The sequence below is a fragment of the Rhinopithecus bieti genome, unplaced genomic scaffold (genome assembly GCF_001698545.2).
Source record: "Rhinopithecus bieti isolate Rb0 unplaced genomic scaffold, ASM169854v2 scaffold_31527, whole genome shotgun sequence".
Taxonomy (NCBI): domain Eukaryota; kingdom Metazoa; phylum Chordata; class Mammalia; order Primates; family Cercopithecidae; genus Rhinopithecus; species Rhinopithecus bieti.
This window is the reverse complement of record NW_016813959.1, coordinates 2219750-2240931: the sequence shown is the minus strand read 5'-3', so window position 1 is coordinate 2240931 and position 21182 is coordinate 2219750. Positions and strand designations below refer to the sequence as shown.

At 43.1% G+C, this 21182-nt stretch overlaps 1 protein-coding gene across 2 annotated transcripts in view; it reads left to right on the top strand.

Annotated features, from left to right (window-relative positions):
- GLP2R (glucagon like peptide 2 receptor) overlaps positions 1-21182 on the top strand; it is a 71881-nt gene that overhangs the window by 17020 nt on the left and 33679 nt on the right. The window contains exons 4-9 of one of the 2 annotated variants that reach the window (XM_017849288.1): positions 587-708; positions 12538-12644; positions 15466-15619; positions 18562-18721; positions 19762-19822; positions 20637-20706. In XM_017849288.1, the coding sequence (XP_017704777.1) occupies positions 587-708; positions 12538-12644; positions 15466-15619; positions 18562-18721; positions 19762-19822; positions 20637-20706 (674 nt within the window). Of the gene's footprint in view, positions 1-568; positions 709-12537; positions 12645-15465; positions 15620-18561; positions 18722-19761; positions 19823-20636; positions 20707-21182 lie in introns of both variants that reach the window. The other variant, XM_017849287.1, reaches the window with a different exon arrangement.

Here is a 21182-nt window from a genome sequence, read left to right as displayed (position 1 = left end):
AGAATGGCGTGAACCCAGGAGGCGGAGCTTGCAGTGAGCTGAGATCGCGCCACTGTACTCCAGCCTGGGCAACAGAGGGAGACTCCGTCTCAAAAAAAAAAAAAAAAAAAGAAAACGCAGGAAGGCTTAGAGGTTTAGGAGAGCTAGGCCCAGGACACACTCATGCATGGATGGTGCATCCGGTGTCAGTCCCAGTCTGTCAGCCACGTGCCCACCACTTTCTCTTCTTCATAGCATGAGCCTCAGGAAGAGATACCCCACCTAGCAAGCATCGGGAGCCCAGACTGGTGTCTCCCAGCTGGGCTGAACCTTGGAGGGCTTATAACATCTCTGAGTCACCAGAGGCTGTTCGAACTCCAGAGACTTTGGGTAAACACAGCAGACATTAGCAGACCATGGTGTGTTACAAAATTGAGAAGCTTCCATGTTTTTCCTTCCATCCCAAATAAACATTGAGGATGTTAATGAGCCCCCAAAAGGGGAAGTGAAAATCCCTTGTCCCTGGGATTTTCCACAGCTCTGTGGCATGCTCAGGGGAACGGGCTGTGCGTTCTGACCTTTCCTCCAGAGCTTTGTTTACTTTCAGAGAGCTCAGGAAGGGCCTACAGACACTGTTTGGCTCAGGGGACTTGGCAGACGATAGAGAACGCCACGGATATTTGGCAGGATGACTCCGAATGCTCCGAGAACCACAGCTTCAAGCAAAACGTGAGTTTGCTCAGCTCAGTGAGGAGGCGTCCAGGGTCCAAATCACCCTCCTCCGGGACACCCCAGTGGCCTGCTGGCTCCAGGGGCCACACAAAGAGGCTTCTCCCAGCGCCTCTCCCCCGGGAAGCTAAGGAAGGTCCTGCAAAGCAGCAACCCTCATGGCGGCCATGGAATTTCTTCCACTAACTAGGCTGACTTGCAAAATCCTAAGAGAAGTCAGTCTTCCAGGGTCGATCCTGGCATTTGCATTTGCTGTTCCCCATCCTGGAGCACCTGTCCGAGCTCCACTGTGGCCGGTTCCTTCTCACCATCCAGGGTTCAGTCCAAATGTCTCCTTCAAAGAGAGATCTTCCAGGATCACCTAATCCAGAGGGTGCCCTGTGTGGTTACTTTCCTACCACATCCCCCCAACCCACCACCCACAACTTTGACCCCTTTATGGCGCCTGCCCGTCCCTGAAATTCTCACATGTTGCCTATTTGTTATCTAGCCCTCTCGCCCCAATGTAGATCCACTGGTGACAGAGGACTTGGTGCCTCGAGGGGGTGGCATGGCACAGGGTCTAGGGTCAGACAGCCCTATTTCCATTTCAAATAGTAAGAATGTTAATGAGCCCCCAAAAGGGGAAACGAAACGTCCCTTATCCCTGGGATTTTCCACATTTCTGTGGCATGCTCAGGGGAACATGTCTGTGTATTCATATCCAGACTCTGCTCTTTCTGGCTGTGAACCTGGTGCAAGTTACCTCATCAGCTTGGGCCTCTGCTTCCTCATTCATGCCACAGGGGTCATATTTGCTGCATGTGACACTGTGAGGATTTAGTCATCAGACATCAGTTTCTTAGGAGAAAACCTGATACACAGTCAGCACGGTCTATGCAGGCATTCCTGCCCTATCCCCAGGGTCTACCACGGTGACTGGTCCGCAAGTCCCCATGGCTTCCCAGGAAAGGTTCTTTGGATGAACAAAAATCCATGTTTCAGACTTCTCTCCACGTGTGTTCTTTCCAGGATCCTTCCGCACCATGCTTTCTCGCTGGGCTCTTGCTCTTCTCCCTGAGGACCTCCTGTTTGTCCAACATCTGCTCACTTTCCTTCAAAGCGTAGTGCGAGAGGCTGCACAAAGCAGAGGAACAGGTGTTTGGGGATCAGACAGATATCTACGGCCACACCTTGGTTTCTTTCATTCAGATGCTCAGGCCACACACAGTAATGAAACATCTATGATGGATTAGGTTTTTGCACCAGGCACTGGGAATAAACAGGGGACAGCACGCGGATACTGCCTCCAGGGAGCTCAGAGCCTCGTGAGGTATAGGGACAGTGTGATCGTTGCTGGGAGGGAAGTGCCAGATGCCCAGGGTCAGGGAGGAGGGGGAAACTCATGTAGATGAGGGGCCAGGAAGAGTGGCCCTAGCTCTGCAGGGCGGGAAGGAGATGGCCATAGGAAGAGAGAGAGCAAGAGGGAGAAACACTCCTAGAGTCAAAGAACGCACAGGGCTCTGGGGCCACTTTGAGTGCTGCTGGGCAGGTGAGGTAGGGCCTGAGGAGGACACAGGTGAAGGTGGAAGCCTCAGGTAGGTGATGAAGGCCTCCTGAGCCCGGTGAAGGACTTAGGACTTTGCATGTTGAAGGAGGGGAGGGACATTACTAACTCATGTGTTGACAGGTTTACTCTGGCAGATTGAAGAGGGGTGAGCCTGTCAACACATGGGTTAGTTATGGAGATTGGAGACTGGGGCCATGCTGGAGGCAGAAGGCAGAGAGAACAGGCAGGAACTGTGGCAGCAACTCAGGCCAGATAGGAAGAGAGCGCCCATGGGGTGGAAGAAGTGGGAGGGTGGACTCATAGGTTTGCCAAGGAGCAAGACGGTAGGACCTGGCTGGTGCTGGAGGCTGTGAGAGGGTAGAGTCAAGGACAACAAGATCGCAGGCTTCTGGCTTGGACCCTTGAGGAGACTTAAAAATGCCCCTCCCTGAGAAGAAGGATACAGGGAGAGGCCTTGCCCTTTGGGTTCTCAATATTTTGCTACATAATTCTTTTTTTTTTTTTTCTTTTCCTGAGACAGAGTCTTGCTCTGTCACCCAGGCTGGAGTGCAGTGGTATGATCTCAGCTCACTGCAACCTCTGCCTCCCAGGTTCAAGCAATTCTCCTGCCTCAGCCTCCTGAGTAGCTCGGACTACAGGTGCATGCCATCACACCTGGCTAATTTTTGTATCTTTAGTAGATATGGGATTTCACTATGTTGTCCAGGCTGGTCTCGGACTCCTGACCTCAGGCCTGACCTGTCTTGGCCTCCCAAAGTATTGGGATTACAGGTGTGAGCCACCGTGCCTGCTCTTTGCTACCTAATTCTATGCCCTAATTTGAACCTGCAAAACACCCCCACTCTCCGCCACCCCCCAAATTGTGTTGTTTTTTTTTTTTTTTCCTGATATAGAATCTGCCTCTGTTCCCCAGGATGGAGTGCAGTGACATGATCATGGCCCACTATAGCCTCTACTTTCCAGGCTCAAGTGATCCTCCCACCTCAGCCTCCTGAGTAGCTGGGACTACAGGTGCACACCACCACATCTGGTATTTTTTGTAGAGACAGGGTTTCACCATATTGCCCAGGCTGAATTGTGGCTTTATTTCATGATTTAGTTGGAATTCTTTAGTTTTCTAAAGTCATTTAAATATTCTCCCATTAAACGTTAAAGATATTGTATACAATAGTTTAAAGTTTGGGGACGGGGAAGGCAAGGAGTTCAGTTTTAGAAACACTATCCATGTCACTCGTGCCACCTAGCCTCTCTGCAGGCATCTGTAAGATGGGGTTGAAAATACCCACTTTGCAGGCCTAATTGCGATGTTTCAGAGGGTAATGAATGTGGAGTGATCCATCCACCTCCTGGCACACAGTAGGCCTTTGATAGTTGTGATTATTGCATTTCTTTTCTTTTCAGAGTATCTTCCCTGGACCCTACAAACACTTCTCTCCCTCCCTGACCTCTCTGGTTCAGTCCTAGGGCTGTGATCATAGCTTGCTTGACATTGTGAGTTTTTTTGTGTCTGTGACTGCATTGGCTACTTGGTTGGATTGATGTGTGTGTGTTTGTGTGTGTGTGTGTGTGTGTGTGTGTGTGTAATATTTCATTTGACTTTCAAAACCCAAAACCTAACTTTTGTGAAGTTATTAAGGTCAACTCTATTTTATATAGTTTATTATTCTATTTATACATCTAGTAAGTAAAGCTACTTTCGTAGAGGTCCCCGATTAATTTTTGTTGACACAAACTAGTTATTTACATATCCTTTTACATTTTAAGCTGCGTTATTACATTTGATATGCTTTAGACATTTAAACTATGTTAAATAATTGTCATAACAAGAAAATCTTTCTTGTTTTAAAATAATTCTAGTTCACCGAATACATCAAATTTATATGATGAGTCTTAAATTTTCCTAAATATGTCAATACTGTTTTCATCACGGTTTCAACTTAAAGTTGAAAATCAGGTACTCTTTGGTGTATTTCATATTGGAATCTTAATACTAACCTATTAGATCCTCTAATATGTTGTATTTTCTAAATAATACCAATTACATATAGATTGTGCAAGTAATTTAAAAAACTGCTATATGAGGGATAGACTGAGGAGTAGATAATGTGACGATACCACATAAAGTTCAATGTTTGTTAGAGGCTGGGTGCAGTGGCTCAGGCCTATAATCCCAGCACTTTGGGAAGCCGAGGTGGGAGGATTGCTGGAGCCCAGGAGTTTGAGGCCAGCCTGGACAACATGGCAAAATCCCGTCTCTCTAAAAAAAAAAAAAACAAAAACAAAAAAAAAATGAGCTGGGCATGGTGGTGTGCACCTGTAGTCCCAGCTACTTGGGAGGCTGAGGTGGGAGGATCACTTAAACCCCAGGAGGTTGAGACTGTAAAGGAGCTATGATTGTGCCACTGCACTCCAGCCTGAGTGACAGAGCGAGACTCTGTCTCAAAAAACAAACAAACAAAAATAGTTTAATGTTAGAATCTAACTGGTGGATATACAGATGTTCTTCATAAAGTTTCTTTAACTTTGGTGTATGTTTAAAATTTTCATAACAAATATTGAGGAAAAATAAATTCTATACGTGAATTTAACACAAAACATTCATAAATGTAGTGGTGTGATCAAACCTTGCCAAGATTGAGACACAAAACAAAAACTTTCACACTAAGGAGACAACCTGGCCCAAGAAAGGAGGGGTTTCCATCTCAGGAGACATGGTTGCCTATAGACCAAGATTTGTTTGTTCTGATTATCAATACCAATGGTGCAGGTGTAATGTTAGCAACAGGCTCCCTGCTTCCACCCATGAAGAAAGAAAGGCTATGATTTGTTAACACTTGCCAATTTCAGTGGCATTAATGACCCCCCCATGGTCAATTTCAAGTTATCAGTGTGACCACAGAGTATGCACAGTAGCGCAGCGTTAGACATGTTTCTCCTCATGCAGATACAACAGCAAAAATAATCCCAGTAGCACTGAACATGGACGTGTAGATATGTAATTAGGAAGTGATGAATTTTGAGTATTTATTGTTTTTATTCTGAATATAATTTATTCATTGCAATTTACATCATTTAATTTTTTTTTTTTTTTTTTTTTTTTTTGAGATGGAGTTTCACTCTTGTTGCCTAGGCTGGAATGCAGTGGCACAATCTCGGCTCACTGCAACCTCCGCCTTCTGGTTTCAAGTGATTATCCTGCCTCCGCCTCCCGAGTAGCTGGGACTACAGGCACCCATCACCACACCCAGCTTATTTTTGTATTTTTAGTAGAGAAGGGGTTTCACCATGTTGGCCAGGCTGGTCTCGAACTCCTGACCTCGTGGTCTGCCTGCCTCGGCCTCCCAAAGTGCTGGGATTACAGGTGTGAGCCACCACGCCCGGCCATCATTTAATTTTTAAGAATGCTCGTGTTTTACAACTGGTTCCCTGAAAATTTGCCAATCAGTTCTCGCAAGCCAGGATGACCATATCACTGGGTCTACTAGGGTGATTGTATTCACTCTTGCCAACAAGTTGAGCCCCAGGTTCACGTCTGTTAGAGGAGGCCGATCGTATTCAGGTTCAACACGTTTCATAACCTAGCTATTTGCTGTAACGGGAGCCACCTGGCTGGGGCTCTGTTCCTTCAGAACCTCATGGGTGTTGGCATGTCCTTGGCTCCCTTAAGTGTATCCTAATCTTCCATCAAGGCTCAGTGGCTCATAACTATAATCCCAGTGCTTTGGGAGGCTGAGATGGGAGGGTTACTTGAGGCCAGGAGTTTGAGACCGGCCTGCACAACACAGCAAGATTCCATGTCTAAACTTCCATCACACATGAAAAATCTTCAACTGGATCCTCCATGTCCTCAGGGAATTCTTTCTGACCCTCTTACTTTCCTACTGGATTTGAGTTAACAGAATTCTGTGATCCTTATACGGTTTTACTGTGTGAGAGGTCACACCTCTGAAAGGGATCAGAAGGACACCTGTAGTTGGATTAGATCTGGTTTATCTCAAGAATTTGACTTTTTTCACACCAAAGTTATGCTAGTGGCAGGCCTTGAATTAGGCAAATTGTGTATATATATTTTTTTCTCCTGGGCTGCAAACTGTTTGAGAACAATGACAAAGTCACAGTCATATTTGAATATCACCCCCAAACCTCTGACCTACTGCTGGGGTGCACAGTGGCCTTTGCATACAGTAGGCACTTAATAAATACTACATGAATGGCTTCACAAATTCTGAGTCAGTTGGTCTGTGGTGGGGCCTAGCCATCAATACTAGTTCCAGAGTTCCCCAGATGATTCTAATATGCAGCCAAGGTTGAGAACCACGAGTGTGCGGACACAGTGGCACCATCCCCAAGTCAGCAAATGGGGAGCACTAAGCAAGATTTGAAAACTGTACTTTTTTCAAAGACAGGAAGGAAAGATTCTCTCTTTGGAAAAGTGAGGACAAGGGCATTGCCTCCTCCCCTCTGCAAATGGCCACATTTCCAAGAATTCAAATACTTAACAAAAAAAACAACTTCTGGCCATGTTTACCTGTGTTTCTAATAGAGGGTTGAAATTTTGCCCAAAAAAGGCCAGTGTTAGTAAATCTTTGCCCTTCAGAGTTTTGGCAAACAAAATGTTATGTTCTTTCAACTAATGAGATGCTGGGGGTCCTTATGCATATTAAATGGCACTATTAAAGGAGATTTGTGTGTGTGTGTATGTGCACACATAAGCATTAACAAGTGTGTTTAGATGACTTAGTATGAAATTATGTTTAATGGAATGAAATGATTATACCTTATGTTGTCCTTTAAAAGTATTTTATTTTAAATACATAATTTAATACATATGAATTGATATATCTGTATATAATTTTAATATATGGTATATAATTTTAATAATGCATTTTAATTTTCAGTATAATTTATAATAGAGCCATTGATTATATGATTTTTACAACATTTTATTTTGAAATTGAAACATAGAAAAATTTAAAGAATAATATAGTAGACACTCATATACCCACTATTTAGATTCAAAATGTAATAACGTTTTGCCACATTTGCTTTCACTCTGTTTCTCCCTTTCTGAAATATTTAAAACTAATTTGTAGACATCATGAGATTTCACCCCCAAATTCACTGAGTACCTCCTAAGATTAGGGACATCATTCTACACAACTGCATTACCATTATTTCAACCAAGTAAAATTAACAGTGATTTTTATCACATGGCCTATTTCATCCATATTTAATATTTTTTCCAGTTGCTTTCCCAAACTTTTATAGCTTTTCTGCACTGTAAATATTTATCTCTCTTTTTTACAGCTGCATAGTATTTCACTTAGCATATCCACTAGTTTGTTCAGCCACTGTCCTATGGCCATCTGGGTTATTTCCAATATATATATATATTTTTGGGGGGGACAGAGTCTTGATCTGTTGCCCAGGCCAGAGTGCAGTGGCATGATCTCGGCTCACTGCAAGCTCCACTTCCCGGGTTCATGCCATTCTCCTGCCTCAGCCTCCCAAGTAGCTGGAACTACAGGCACCCGCCACCACACCCGGCCAATTTTTTGTATTTTTAGTAGAGATGGGGTTTCACCATGTTAGCCAGGATGGCCTCGATCTCCTGAGCTTGTGATCTGCCCACCTCAGACTCCCAAAGTGCTGGGATTACAGGCGTGAGCCACCGCACTCAGCTAATTTCCAATCTTTTATTCCTAAAAGCGCCACAGTGAATAACCTCAGATGTGTGTGTAGGCTAATATTTGCGGCAGTATATCTTTTGGAAGATTTCTAGAACTGGGATCACTGGATTAAAGGCAGATGCATATATAATTTTGTTAGATATTGCCATCGGGGTTATACATTTGCCCTCCCTTCAGCTATGTACGAGAGTACCTGTTTCCTCGTTGGGTGCGTATCACATATTGGTTAGGAAGTTTCTCATAAAGGTGTCTAAGTGATGTAACGTTCACCTGTTGGTACTAAGAGTGAGCTGGAGACCTGATGTTTTGGAGCCTCTAGGAAAGTAGCCAGGTTTTGTTAGAGACCTTAATGTAGAGGACAGTTGAAGAAAATCCTCTAAAGAAATACAATTAAACCAACTGTAGCAGGTGCTTTTGGCGCCCTGCCCACATCCCTCACCCTAATCAATTCAGTACACAGCTGCTTAACTTCTCACCATGAGTGCATGCATTTCTTTGCTGGTTCTCTGGTTCCTGAAGCCCACTTGTTTGTTGAAATTCAGGCCATAAGTGCCATGGAAGTAATGTACCTTGGAAGCCACCTTTAATCAATGGCGGGCAAGATTTGGTATGTTTCCATACCAACTCCCTTGGTCTTGGGGTTAGTTGACTCTGAGGATTCCAGAGCTTCCCCAGTGGGATTAAGCTCCAGCTTCCCACCATAGTAGCTGGCTTGATAACCCACCCTTTATTTGTTCTAACTGATGATTTTTTTCACTTTTTTTTTTTTTTTTTTGGAGGCAAAGTCTCTCTCTCTTGCCCAGGCTGGAGTGCAATGGCTCAGTCTTGGCTCACTGCAACCTCCACCTCCAGGGTTCAAGCGATTCTCCTGCCTCAGTCTCCCAGGTAGCTGGGATTTCAGGCGCCTGCCACCATGCCCAGTTAATTTTTGTATTTTTAGTAGAGATGAGGTTTTGCCATGTTGGCCAGGGTGGTCTTGAACTCCTGACCTCAGGTGATCCGCCTGCCTGGGCTTCCCAAAGTGCTGGGATTACAGGCGCGTGAGGCGCCGTGCCCAGCCAATTTTTTTCACTTCCTGTGCAAACTGCCTGCATTCCAATTCTTGTCTCAGGATCTGCTTCTTGGAAACCCAAACTAATTAGGACACAGACGGAAAAAAAAAAAAAAAAAAAAAAAAAAAAAAAAAAGACATTTCCCCTAATTTGTTCCTAGAAAGCATAAAACACACACGTTTTAAAAATAAATAGGTTATTTAATTAAATGTGTTAGCCTCATATCTCCAATAAAATAAATCATGCTAAATGACACAGTAATGTCTTGATGTGCCACAGAAATAGTCAGTTTAAAGAAACTACACCACTTTGTGTGCAGAAGCACAAAACACTTCTTTACTTTCAAAGTGTTTCATAGTCTGTCTGGAAAGACAAGATAAATGTAAGCAAAGCATTAATGAATAATACAATTGACACCCCTATTTGTGAAACAAACCATAAGTACTTTGACAGTAAGAGTTGACAATAAGCAGAGAGGCATTTGAGGAGGATTTCTTATAGGGGGTAGGTTTGTGCTGGTCTTAGAAGGAAAGATTTAGTTTCAAGGAGAGGCAAACAAGCGCAACTGGAGGTTGACAAGATTATAGGGATCTTGATGAAGTCCATAGAGAATACTAGAGAGAAATGTGGTTGGGATTGATCTGAAAGAGCTCAAAGGTTGCATTGAGAGTTCTGCCTCCAGACCACCACTGCAAAAAATGTTAACAGAGAAAGAAAAAAACATACCACGTAGACATTTTAATCTACATAAAGGAATGAAGAGCACTAGAAATAGTACATATAAAGATAAATGTTTTATCTCATTTAAAAAATATTATTTAAAGATAAATAAATTTAGTTTTTAAAACTACAAAATATATTAGAAATCAGTAACAGTAAGATGTCTGGAAAATCCCCAAATATTTTTTTAAAATAACATCCTTCGAAATAACCCATAAGTCAAGTAAAAAAGTATAAATTAGTAAATATTTTAACTAAATAAAAATGAAAATATATCAACAATTTTGTGATGCAGCCAAAGCAGTCATGGAGAGAAATGTATAACATTATTATTATTATTATTAAAGTTCTGGGATACAAGTTCTGGGAACAGGCAGGTTTGTTACGTAGGTATACATGTGCCATGGTGATTTGCTGCACCTATCAACCCGTCATCTAGGTTTTAAGTCCTGCATGCTTAGGTATTTGTTAGCCTCATATCTCCAATAAAATAATGCCTCATGTCTCCAATAAAGTAATGATTAATTACATTACTCCTATTGTTCTCCCTCCCCTTGCCCCCCACCCCGACAGGCCCCTGTGTGTGATGTTCTCTTCCCTGTGTCCAAGTGTTCTCATTGTTTAACTCCCACTTAGGGGTGAGAGCGTGTGGTGTTTGGTTTTCTGTTACTGTGTTAGTTTGCTGAGAATGATGGCTTCCAGCTTCATCCATGTCCCTACAAAGGACATGACCTCATTCTTTTTTATGGCTGCATAGTATTCCATGGTGTATATGTGCCACCTTTTCTTTATCCAGTCTATAGCATTCTTATATTAGAAAATAGGAAAAATATCAAGTTAGTGGCCCAACTTCCACCTTAAGAAACTAGGAAAAAAACCTCAGCAAATTAAACTGAAAGTAAGCAAAAGAAAAGAATTAGAAAGGATGAATAGAATTTAATTAAATGCAAGGCAGAAAAATAATACGAAAATAAATAAATAAAACCCAAACTTAGTTATTTAATCTTGGTGTTGATGGTTTTGAGTCTTTTCTATTCTGGTTTGATTTTGTGCATTTTGGCTGGAGTATCTCACAGATTTCTTCACTGGTGCTTTTTCTTCAGTTTCCTCATCATCAAAATCATCATCATCTTCTTCAGCATCTTCATCACCATCTTCTTCATCAGCCACAAGTTTTAATTTTTTCTGTGGAATCTTGCTACCACCTCCAGGGGCAAATTGCTTTCCAGATTATACTTAAGAGTTTCACATTCTCCTTCTCTTCATCTTCTGACTCTACATCTTCCTCCCCAGCTAAGTGCTGTCCACTAATCGGCCCCGAACCACGCTTCAACTGTAAGGCCATGTGTGGTGTGATTTGAAAGCCCCCAACAGAAACCACTGGCTGTACAGACATTTTCAGAGTTGCCAGTGTTACTCTAATTGGACTGCCTTCATATTTCGTTGTCTCTGCAGCAGCAATGTGCAATCGTCCTTTGCACCAGCCCCTAAACTGACCGTTCTTAAAGATAAGTGGTGTTCCTTTTCATCAATTTCTACCTTAAAGGGATCATCTTTGTCACTCTTTAGTTCACAACTGAAAAGATAGTTCTGGGGCCTCAGGGGGCTCATGTTCAGTCCATTGAGTCCTTCATGGGATGGTGGCATGTACTTAGGTGGGGGAGGAGACGGACAGAGGTAAATGATCACTTCTCCAGGGAACAGCTGCGCAGGACGGAATCACACCAGCCAAACTTGATTATTTAAGAAGATCAATAAATTTGGTGAACCTCTAGAAAAATGAACCTTAAAAAGGGAAAGAATTAAAGATGAGAGAGAGAGAAAGTGAGAGAGAGGTCATGAATTACATTAAGAGACATGGGACATCACTACTGATACTTTATAGACATTAAAAGGATAATAAGAGATTTTTATGAATGCCTTTCTGTCAATAATTTCTACATGTTGGATACAATGGATAAATTTTTAAAAGAAACAAGCACAATTTCACTAAAGATGGACTAGATAACCAGAATAGTCCTATATCTATTATTAAAATTGCCTTGTAGTTAAAACTCTCTCACAGAGAAAACTTCAGACCTATGTAATTCCAATATGTAAAGAAAAAATAATGCCAATGCTACATGAACTCTCCAGAAAATTGACAAGGAGGAACTACTTCCCAACTCATCGTAATGATGTGGCCATCGTTAAACAGATGCCAAGACCAGACAAACACATTACAAGAAAACTACAGACCAAAATCTCTCATGAACATAGAACAAAAATCACATTTAATAACACAGAATTTCCAGTAAATTATCCTCTGTTCACAATTAGGCTACCGGAGACTCAGAGAAAATATTGCAATGTTTCATTGAGTCTTCTTCCAAGAGGTCATCTATGAAGACTTACTTCAGACAGAAAACATTCAGACAGAAATCTGGCCCTGTCCTTCAGAAGGAAGGACCCATAGACCCTAGGGACAGTGCTCCCAAGGGCAAAGAGCCCATCTTCATTCCCAAGGCACCCTCTTGTTCTGAACACAATTCCTTTATGATATAGTGGCTCTTGGTGTATCAGTGCTGGGTTGTGGGCCCAGTTACAGGGGTGAGACCCACCATGGGCTCTTCACTTGTTAAGGCTCCTTGGCCTCTGAGATGTGCCAGAGAGCAGTCTAAACTACCCTATTTGGGTGTCAACAAGGATTGGGAAGGAAAAGTTTAAAAAAATGTTGGGAGTCCATGCCTAGGCCCTTGGTGGCCCTGGGTGTGGAGCTGGGGGTTGTGGCCATAGTCCCATGGCTTGGTGGTCATGTCTGCTCTTCCTCTGTGTTCAGGTGGATCATTATGCCTTGCTGTCAACCTTGCAGCTGATGTACACCGTGGGATACTCTGTCTCTCTTATCTCCCTTTTCCTGGCTCTCACCCTCCTCTTGTTTCTTCGGTGAGTAGAACTTCTGCAGACATGTGTTCAGGCAGGTATAGTAGCCCTCCTTCATCTATAAGGGATGTTCTAAGAGTTCCAGTAGATGCCTGAAACCAGAGGTAGAACCAAACATAGTGTTCAAACCAGGGATAGAACCAACCCTATGTTTGGTTCTATCCCCATGTTTTTTTCCTATACATACATACCTGTGATAAAGTTTAATTTATAAATTAGACACAGTGAGAGATTAACAACAATAACCATATTAAAATAGAACAATTATAACGCTATACTATAATAAGAGTTATGTGAATGTGGCCTCTCTCTCTCAAACTATCTTATTGCACTGTGTTCACCCTTCTTTTGTGATGGTCAGTGTTAGATTTCATCACTTTACTCAGAATGGCACATAATTTAAAACTAATGAACTATTTATTTAATTATTTATGTCTAGAAGTTTTTTGTTTAATATTTTTGAGCTGCAGTGCACCATGATTGACCGCAGGTAACTAAAACAGTGGAAAGTAAAAGTGTGGATAATGGGGGAATTATGGTATTGTGTAATTTGCTGGCTACCTCTAGAAGGCGCTGCAAGACTGGGTTGGATGTGTCATGAATCATCAAAGCTGGAAATGACCTGAGAGAGGATGAGGCCCATCCATCCCATTCTGCAGATGAAGGGGAAGAAAGGGATGGCAATGTCCCAATCAGAGGCATTGAGTCGCCTCTGGCCATAAAGCCAGTTGGCTACACAGCTAGAACTTGAACCCAAGACTCCTGACAGCTTTACTTCCTTTGGATTAGACACCTGCTGTGTGCCCGGCCCTGGTGTAAATCCCTAATCACACCCATTACCACCACAGCCCATTCCCACTACAACTCAATCAGAAGCATTCTTTTTACAGAAGAGATTAAGAATCTTCCCCAAGGCAAACAAGTGGGTGGAAGAGCTGGGATTTTAATTCAGGGCCCTCGGACTCCAATTAGCTATCAAATTTAAGTGCTTACTCCTAAACGCATTACATGCATTAGGTCGTTTAAATGTCATCCCCAATTCAAATTAGGATTCATTCTATTCCTAGGAGGTTAGCATTATTATTATCCCCACTTTATACGTGAGTTAATTGAAATATGGAGAGATGAAGTAACTTGCCCAGGATCGCCAGCTGGTGGGTAATGAAGCCAGGATCACAAGCAGGCAGTCCAGGATCCGAGCACTTTCCCTCCCTAAACTTTCAGCATTCCAAAGCCTGAGTGCCTTTTACTAAATCATGTTTTTAGAAATCACCCAAGTGAGACATTTATGGACCCACTAGAAAGCTCTCCAAAGCTGTCTCTTGTCTCAGGAACGTAAGCGGATATAACGTGGCAGAATGAGCATTTGACATAAGTGTAGGAGATCTGGATACCAGCTCCAGAGCATCTCTCCACTGGGCTCTGCTAGCCCTAGGTTGGGCCTCATGTGACTCCTCAATCCTGAGATGTTCTGGAGCTCCTAGGGTAGAGTCATGACTATCTATCCCATTGGGAGAACCATCCTTGAGTTACGGGAGAACTCTGCAGCTTGTACCCACTGATTATCTGTGACCTCCTTCCTCCATGCCCTGTTCCGAAGTCCCAGGACCAAGCCAGGAGAAAATAACTGCCCAGCCCTGTAGAAAGTCACTTCAGCCAAGCCTGGGACAACCAAGTGTCAGTTCTGCCTAAGGCTTGGGGAAAAGTGAGGTCCAGTCGCTGCGCTCAAATAGCCCGCAATCTAGTTAGAAGAATGCATAAATCCTAAGACTGAAGAATCTGCCTCAAGTTCTTTTTGGAAATTAAAAATGTAACAATAGCTCTAAAGCAAAATAAGACAGGGTATGTGCTGCCCAGGGAGCACAGTGGAGGGAAGAGTTCTTTCCTCTGGCGACAGCAAGGATAAATGTCACATCACTCACAAAGAGCCTGCAGGAGACTCCAGGTGTGTAAGGAAGAGGTGACGAGAGCTAACAATTTTCTGGACACTTACTTACGTGCACAGATTGACGGATTTAATCATCCCACAACCCCTGGAGGTAAGTGCTCTTGTTCTCAGAGGCAGAAGAGCCTGGGAGACCTATACTTTGGCCTGATAGTTTCTGTGTCTGAATCTCAGCTCTACGATTTGCTGCTCTGGGACTTTGGACAGATGACTTCATCCTTCTGCTTTAATTCTTTCATTTATAAAATCAGGGTAATAATGGTGCCTATACCTCCAGTGGTGGTAAGGAGTAAGAATACTCAAAAGTAGCTGCGTATATAAATAATTTGGAACACGGTTGGCATGTTGAAGATGCTTTGTAGATGATAGCTATTTTTTTTTTTTTTTTTTTTTTTTGAGGCAGAGTCTCGCTCTGTCACCAGGCTGGAGTGCAGTGGCGTGATCTTGGCTCACTGCAACCTCCGACTCCTTGGTTCAAGCGATTCTCCTGCCTCAGCCTCCTGAGTAGCTGGGATTACAGGCACGTGCCACCACACCCAGCTAATTTTTATATTTTTAGTAGAGACGGGGTTTCACCATGTTGGCCAGGGTACTCTCAATCTCCTGACCTCATGATCTGCGCATCTTGACCTCCCAAAGTGCTGGGATTACAGGCATGAGTCACTGCATCTGGCCAGTGATAACTATTATTACTCCCATTTTACAAATGAGGAAAATGAGGCACAGAGATTTAAGGTCACATAATGCAGCAGTCCAGCTCTGCAGCCTATACTATGACCCTCTGTCTTTAGTGAGAGATACACAGACATAAAAGGCATAGGCCTGTTGGTCAGAGCCATTCTTTCCTGAGGGAAGGCATTCGGTTTTCTCCTTGCACAGAAAACTCCACTGCACACGGAACTACATCCACATGAACTTGTTTGCTTCTTTCATCCTGAGAACCCTGGCTGTGCTGGTGAAGGACGTCGTCTTCTACAACTCTTACTCCAAGAGGCCTGACAATGAGAATGGGTGGATGTCCTATCTGTCAGAGGTAATGCCCTTCCCCACTGTTTAAAGTGGGCTCCCCACCTGATGGGTCACTACTAAGAATCAGAAGGCAGGCAGGTGGGACTAGGGAGGGGCAGGCAGGTGGGACTAGGGAGGGGCAGGGGGAGATAAGAGGGTTTCCTAGATTTTCTGGCTAGAGAAGCAGTACATAACTTATCAAAACCACCACCTGCCCAGGTGAAGGAAACCACAAGCAGAAGGGTTCACCATGGCTGCTGTATGTCTTTGGGTGGGAGTTTCTTCATGTGCAAACAAAAGAATTGGACTAGATCAATGCATTTTACAATTATAGCTGGCCGTCTGTATCCGTGAGTTCTGCATTCATGAATTTAACCAACTAGGGATAGAAGGTATTTGGGAACAAAAAGGAAGATTGTGTCTGAACTGAATATGTACGGACTTTTTTTCCTTGTCATTATTCCCTAAACAGTACAGTATAACAGCTATTCACATAGCGTTTACATTGTATTAAGTATTACAAGCAATCTAGCTATGATTTAAAGTATATGAAAGGATGTGCATAGGTTATAGGCAAATACTCCACCATTTTATAGAAGGGACTTGAGCATCTGTGGATTTTGGTGTCCACAGGGGATCCTAGAAACAATCCCCCAAGGATATTGAGGGACAATTGTACTACTTTCTTAAAGCAGCAGTGCTTTTCCACATCGAAATCTGCATCTATTGAGATGGTTTTTCCTTTATCCTGCTAATGATGCAGTAACCTATTAAACTAACCTTGCATTCCTGGAATAAATCCAACTAGGTTTTGACATATTATTTTCTTTCTCCTAAGTTGCTGTCTTTAGTTTGCTAATACTGTGTTTTGTTGAGTATTTCCTTGTTGACATTCATGAGAAAGATTGGCCTATAATGCCTTTGTCAGGTTGGTGATCAAGTTTGTGCTATCTTCTTAAAACAAATTAGAATTTGTTTCCTCTTTCACTATTCTCTGGAAGAATTTATTAAAGATAAGTATTATTTCTTCCTTAAATGTTTGATAGATTGTGCTGATGAAGCATTTTGGACCCAGAGGTTTCTTTATTGGAAAGTTATTTATTTATTTAGAGATGGAGTCTCGCTCCATTGCCCAGGCTGGAGTACAGTGGTGTGATCTCAGTTCACTGCAAGCTCTGCCTCCCAGGTTCACACCATTCTCCCGCCTCAGCCTCCCGAGTAGCTGGGACTACATGTGCCCGCCACCACGCCCAGCTAATTTTTTGTATTTTTAGTAGACACAGGATTTCCCTGTGTTAGTCAGGATGGTCTCGATCTCCTGACCTCATGATCTGCCTGCCTCGAGCTCCCAAAGTGCTGGGATTACAGGCATGAGCCACCGTGCCCAGCCCTGGAAAGTTTTAAACTATGGATTAATTATGAATCTTATATCCAGATTCTATTTCTTCTGTCAGCTGTAGTAAATGAGTTTTCCTAGGAATTTGTCTATTTCATCTAACTGTTCAAATTTATTGGCTTAATATTGTTTATGATATTCTCTTCAGATCTTTTTCAAGTCCATTGGATCTGTAAGAGTGTTCTCATTTTCATTCCTGATATTGATAATTTTATCTTTGCTTTTTTTCCTACCCTTTGATCATCTTGGCAACAAGTTTCTCAATTGGACCTTTCAAAGAATAAACTTTCAGCGTTGTTGATTATCTTTATTTCATGTTTTCTATTTCATTAACTTCTGCTTTTGTTATTTCCTCCCATGTACTTTCTTGGGCTTAATTTGCTATTCTTTTTCTAACTTTTTTTTTTTTTTGAGATGGAGTCTCGCTCTGTCACCCAGGCTGGAGTGCAGTGGCCAGATCTCAGCTCACTGCAAGCTCCGCCTCCCGGGTTCACACCATTCTCCTGCCTCAGCCTCCCAAGTAGCTGGGACTACAGGCGCTGCCACCTCGCCCGGCTAGTTTTTTTTTTTTTGTATTTTTAGTAGAGACGGGGTTTCACCGTGTGAGCCAGGATGGTCTCGATCTCCTGACCTCGTGATCCGCCCGTCTCGGCCTCCCAAAGTGCTGGGATTACAGGCTTGAGCCACCGCGCCCAGCCTTCTAACTTTTTTTTTTACATGATCCTTAAAATAATTGATAATCAGATTTTTGTTTTTTAAAACATGCACTTAAGGCTATAAGTTTTATTATATAAGGTTTGGTATTAACCATATACTGTAAGTTCATGCAATATTTTCTTTACATTTGGCTAAGAAATACTTTCTACTTTCTGTTTTATTTTTTCTTTGATCCATGAATTGCTTAGAATTCTATTTTCTAATTTCCAATTGTGAAAATTTTTTAATTATTGATTTTAGTTTAATTGAACTGAGGTTAGAGAACATACTCTTCAGTGTTTCCATTAGGGCAATTGCTGATGGTGAATTTTCTACATTTTTGTCCGAAAATGTCTAGAATGTTAAAGAGGAGGCTGGCCTTGAAAACCTACATGAAGCCCTCCTTCCTTCACATTTTGATATTACTGCCAGCCTCCCTGAGATGGTCAGCAAGGGTCTGGGAGAGACCAGAGCAAAGAAGGAGGGGGCTGGGCACGGTGGCTCACACCTGTAATCCCAGCACTTTGGGAGGCCGAGGTAGGTGGATCACAAGGTCAGGAGATCAAGACCATCCTGGCCAACATGGTGAAACACCATCTCTACTAAAAAAATACAAAAATTAGCTGGGTGTGGTGGCACACGCCTGTAATCCCAGCTACTCAAGAGGCTGATGCAGGAGAATCACTTGAACCAGGGAGTTGGAAGTTGCAGTGTGAGCCGAGATCACGCCACCACACTCCAGCCTGGTGACAGAGTGAGACTCCATCTCAAAAAAAAAAAAAGGAGGGGTTGTCCCTGGGAGGTCCTTCTCCCCCTGACTTGGAGTCAGATGCAGGGGAGCCTGGACTCACCCTCAGGTGTTTTGTCTTCTGCAGATGTCCACCTCCTGCCGCTCAGTCCAGGTTCTCTTGCACTACTCTGTGGGTGCCAATTACTTATGGCTGCTGGTTGAAGGCCTCTACCTCCATGCGCTGCTGGAGCCCACAGTGCTTCCTGAGAGGCGGCTGTGGCCCAGATATCTGCTGTTAGGTTGGGGTGAGTGACCTGACCTCCAGCCTCCTCTCTTGGGGATCCATCAAAACATGGGAGCCCAATGGAGACTTTAGTTGGACTTAGAAACCTAACTGGAGGTTGCTTCCGGGACATATAAATCCTCAAGGACAGGAAGCCTTGAAGAGGGGTGTGTGTGTGTGCACAAATGTGCATATATGCACAGGTGCTATAGGTCCAACAGCCCAATGGACACATTCAAAAATTGAGAAAGTCTGGTGGAATCTGATGATATTCCTCCTACCCTGTCCCCAACTGTATTAGTCTGCTTGGAACATCAAAACAAAATACCAGTGTAGTTTAAACAACAGACATTGATTTCTTATGGTTCTGGAGGCTGGGAAGTTCAGCATGCTTGGGTTCTGGTGAGGGCTCTCTTCCCGTCTTGCAGTCAGCTGCCTTCTTCCTGTATTCTCATATGGTAAGGAGACAGAGAAAGCAAGCTCTCTGGTCTCTTTTTATAAGGGCACTAATCCTGTCATGAGGACCCTACCCTCATGACCTCAGCTAAACCTAAGTACTCACCACCAAAGGCCCTGTCTCCAAGTTCCATTGCATCGGGGGTAGCACTTTAACATATGACTTTTGGCAGGACACCTATATTTAGTCCATAATACCAGGTCTTCAAGAAGAGGTTTTCTGATTAAAAGTAATATGACCAAGAGTATCCAGATTTGGACCCCCTACCTCCACAAACCCTTTGGAGAATTTGGTGCTGCAGGATTCAGAGGAAATAACCTGGGCCAGTAATTCAGGAGATTTGGGTTAATACCCTCAGATTTATTCTCAGCTGCTTTGTGACAAGTATCAGGTTGCTTTCCCGTTCTGGGCCCTGGTTTCTTGGGTGGTAAAACAATGGATCGGCCCTGTGCCACTCTAGGTCTCCCCAGCTCTCATAGTCCACAACTCCATGATGTTAGGTTTGATGTTTTAACCACCTGTGGTTAGCCCCATCAGCTGTGGTATGAGGCAGGCAGGTTTGGCCAACCAACTCCTAACTACATTTCCCCGTGTTTTCTCCGCAGCCTTCCCTGTGCTGTTTGTTGTACCCTGGGGTTTTGCCCGTGCACACCTGGAGAACACGGGGTAGGTAATTTACCAGGTTTTACTCTTTCATGAGCCAGTAATTCCCAGGCATGCCTAAATACAAAGAATTACATCATTTTACCAAAGAAAATATCCATCCCTTCTCATTTTGGCCATCTAGAATATTCTTAGGAATGGGAGATAAGATAATCAAAGATCTTATAGCGATTAGTTTATTAATTTAGTTACACATGCAAATTAGCTCAAAGATGCTGTGTAGGTTAGCGGCAGCCCTGGGTATGTAAGGGCAAAAATACAAGAATGGTTATTGCAGCATTGTTCATAGTGAGAAAAAAAAAATAGAAAAACCAAACAAAAAACCACTGAATGCTGGTCAACATGGGAATCATTGAACAAACTATAATATACCTATATTGCAGAATATTATGAAACTACTTAAAGAAAAACAAGTTAGTTATTATGAACTTTTAGGCACTGATTCTCCACAGCGTATTTTAAGACTATTGCTGAAACGTATATGGTGTGATCCTGTTTTTTTCCTCCAAATAGCACACACACGCAAAAACTACATATTTAGGAATTTATGTTTGTATGAACATGGAGGAAAATTTTGGAAAGATTTACACACTAGGCTGTTACCACTGAAGAGCAATTTAATGTTAAGGAAAGTAAACGGTACCAGTGCTAACAGGAAGGGATTTTAGTTCTCTCTTCTGCGGCTCCCACCCCTCGGGGGAATGATTGGCGGGAAGTAGGGCTTGAGTGCAAGCATCCTTCTTCCAGACAGCATGAGACTTTGACTTTCAGCCTCCTCTTGTTTTTAAGTCTTCTTCTGCCTGCTCTTTGACCTCAGGTGCTGGACGACAAACGGGAATAAGAAAATCTGGTGGATCATCCGAGGACCCATGCTGCTCTGTGTAACAGTAAGGACCATTCCATCCACCTCTTTGTCTCTGAGCCTAGCAGCCCACTCCCGTCCCCCAGATTCTCTGATTCCTTGAGAGAGAGAGAAGCTGAACTAGGAGCATTTTCTGCTGAATGAGAAGTTAGAAGTTTCTTGCTCTGGTTCAGGACCTCAATTTGGAGTTACGTTGTAAGCCTCCTTCCCTCTGGGTCTTCAAACTATGTAAAGAGACCTGCAGTCAGCTCTGTGGTCCTGTATGGAAGGGCTGAGATGTGTGCAAGGCCCCGTGGATACCGATGCCTTTAGTCATGGAGGAGCCCAGAATAGCAGGGGTATCGGCTTATATCCATCCACAGGAGGGAGGAAGAGACTAAGGGAACGTCTTTTAGAGGAGGAAAACACACAATTAATATTAACCCAAAATTGTGATGCAGATTAGAATCAAGACATAGATGCTACTCTGAGACCTTAGGGAGGAGGGACCTTTAATCATGG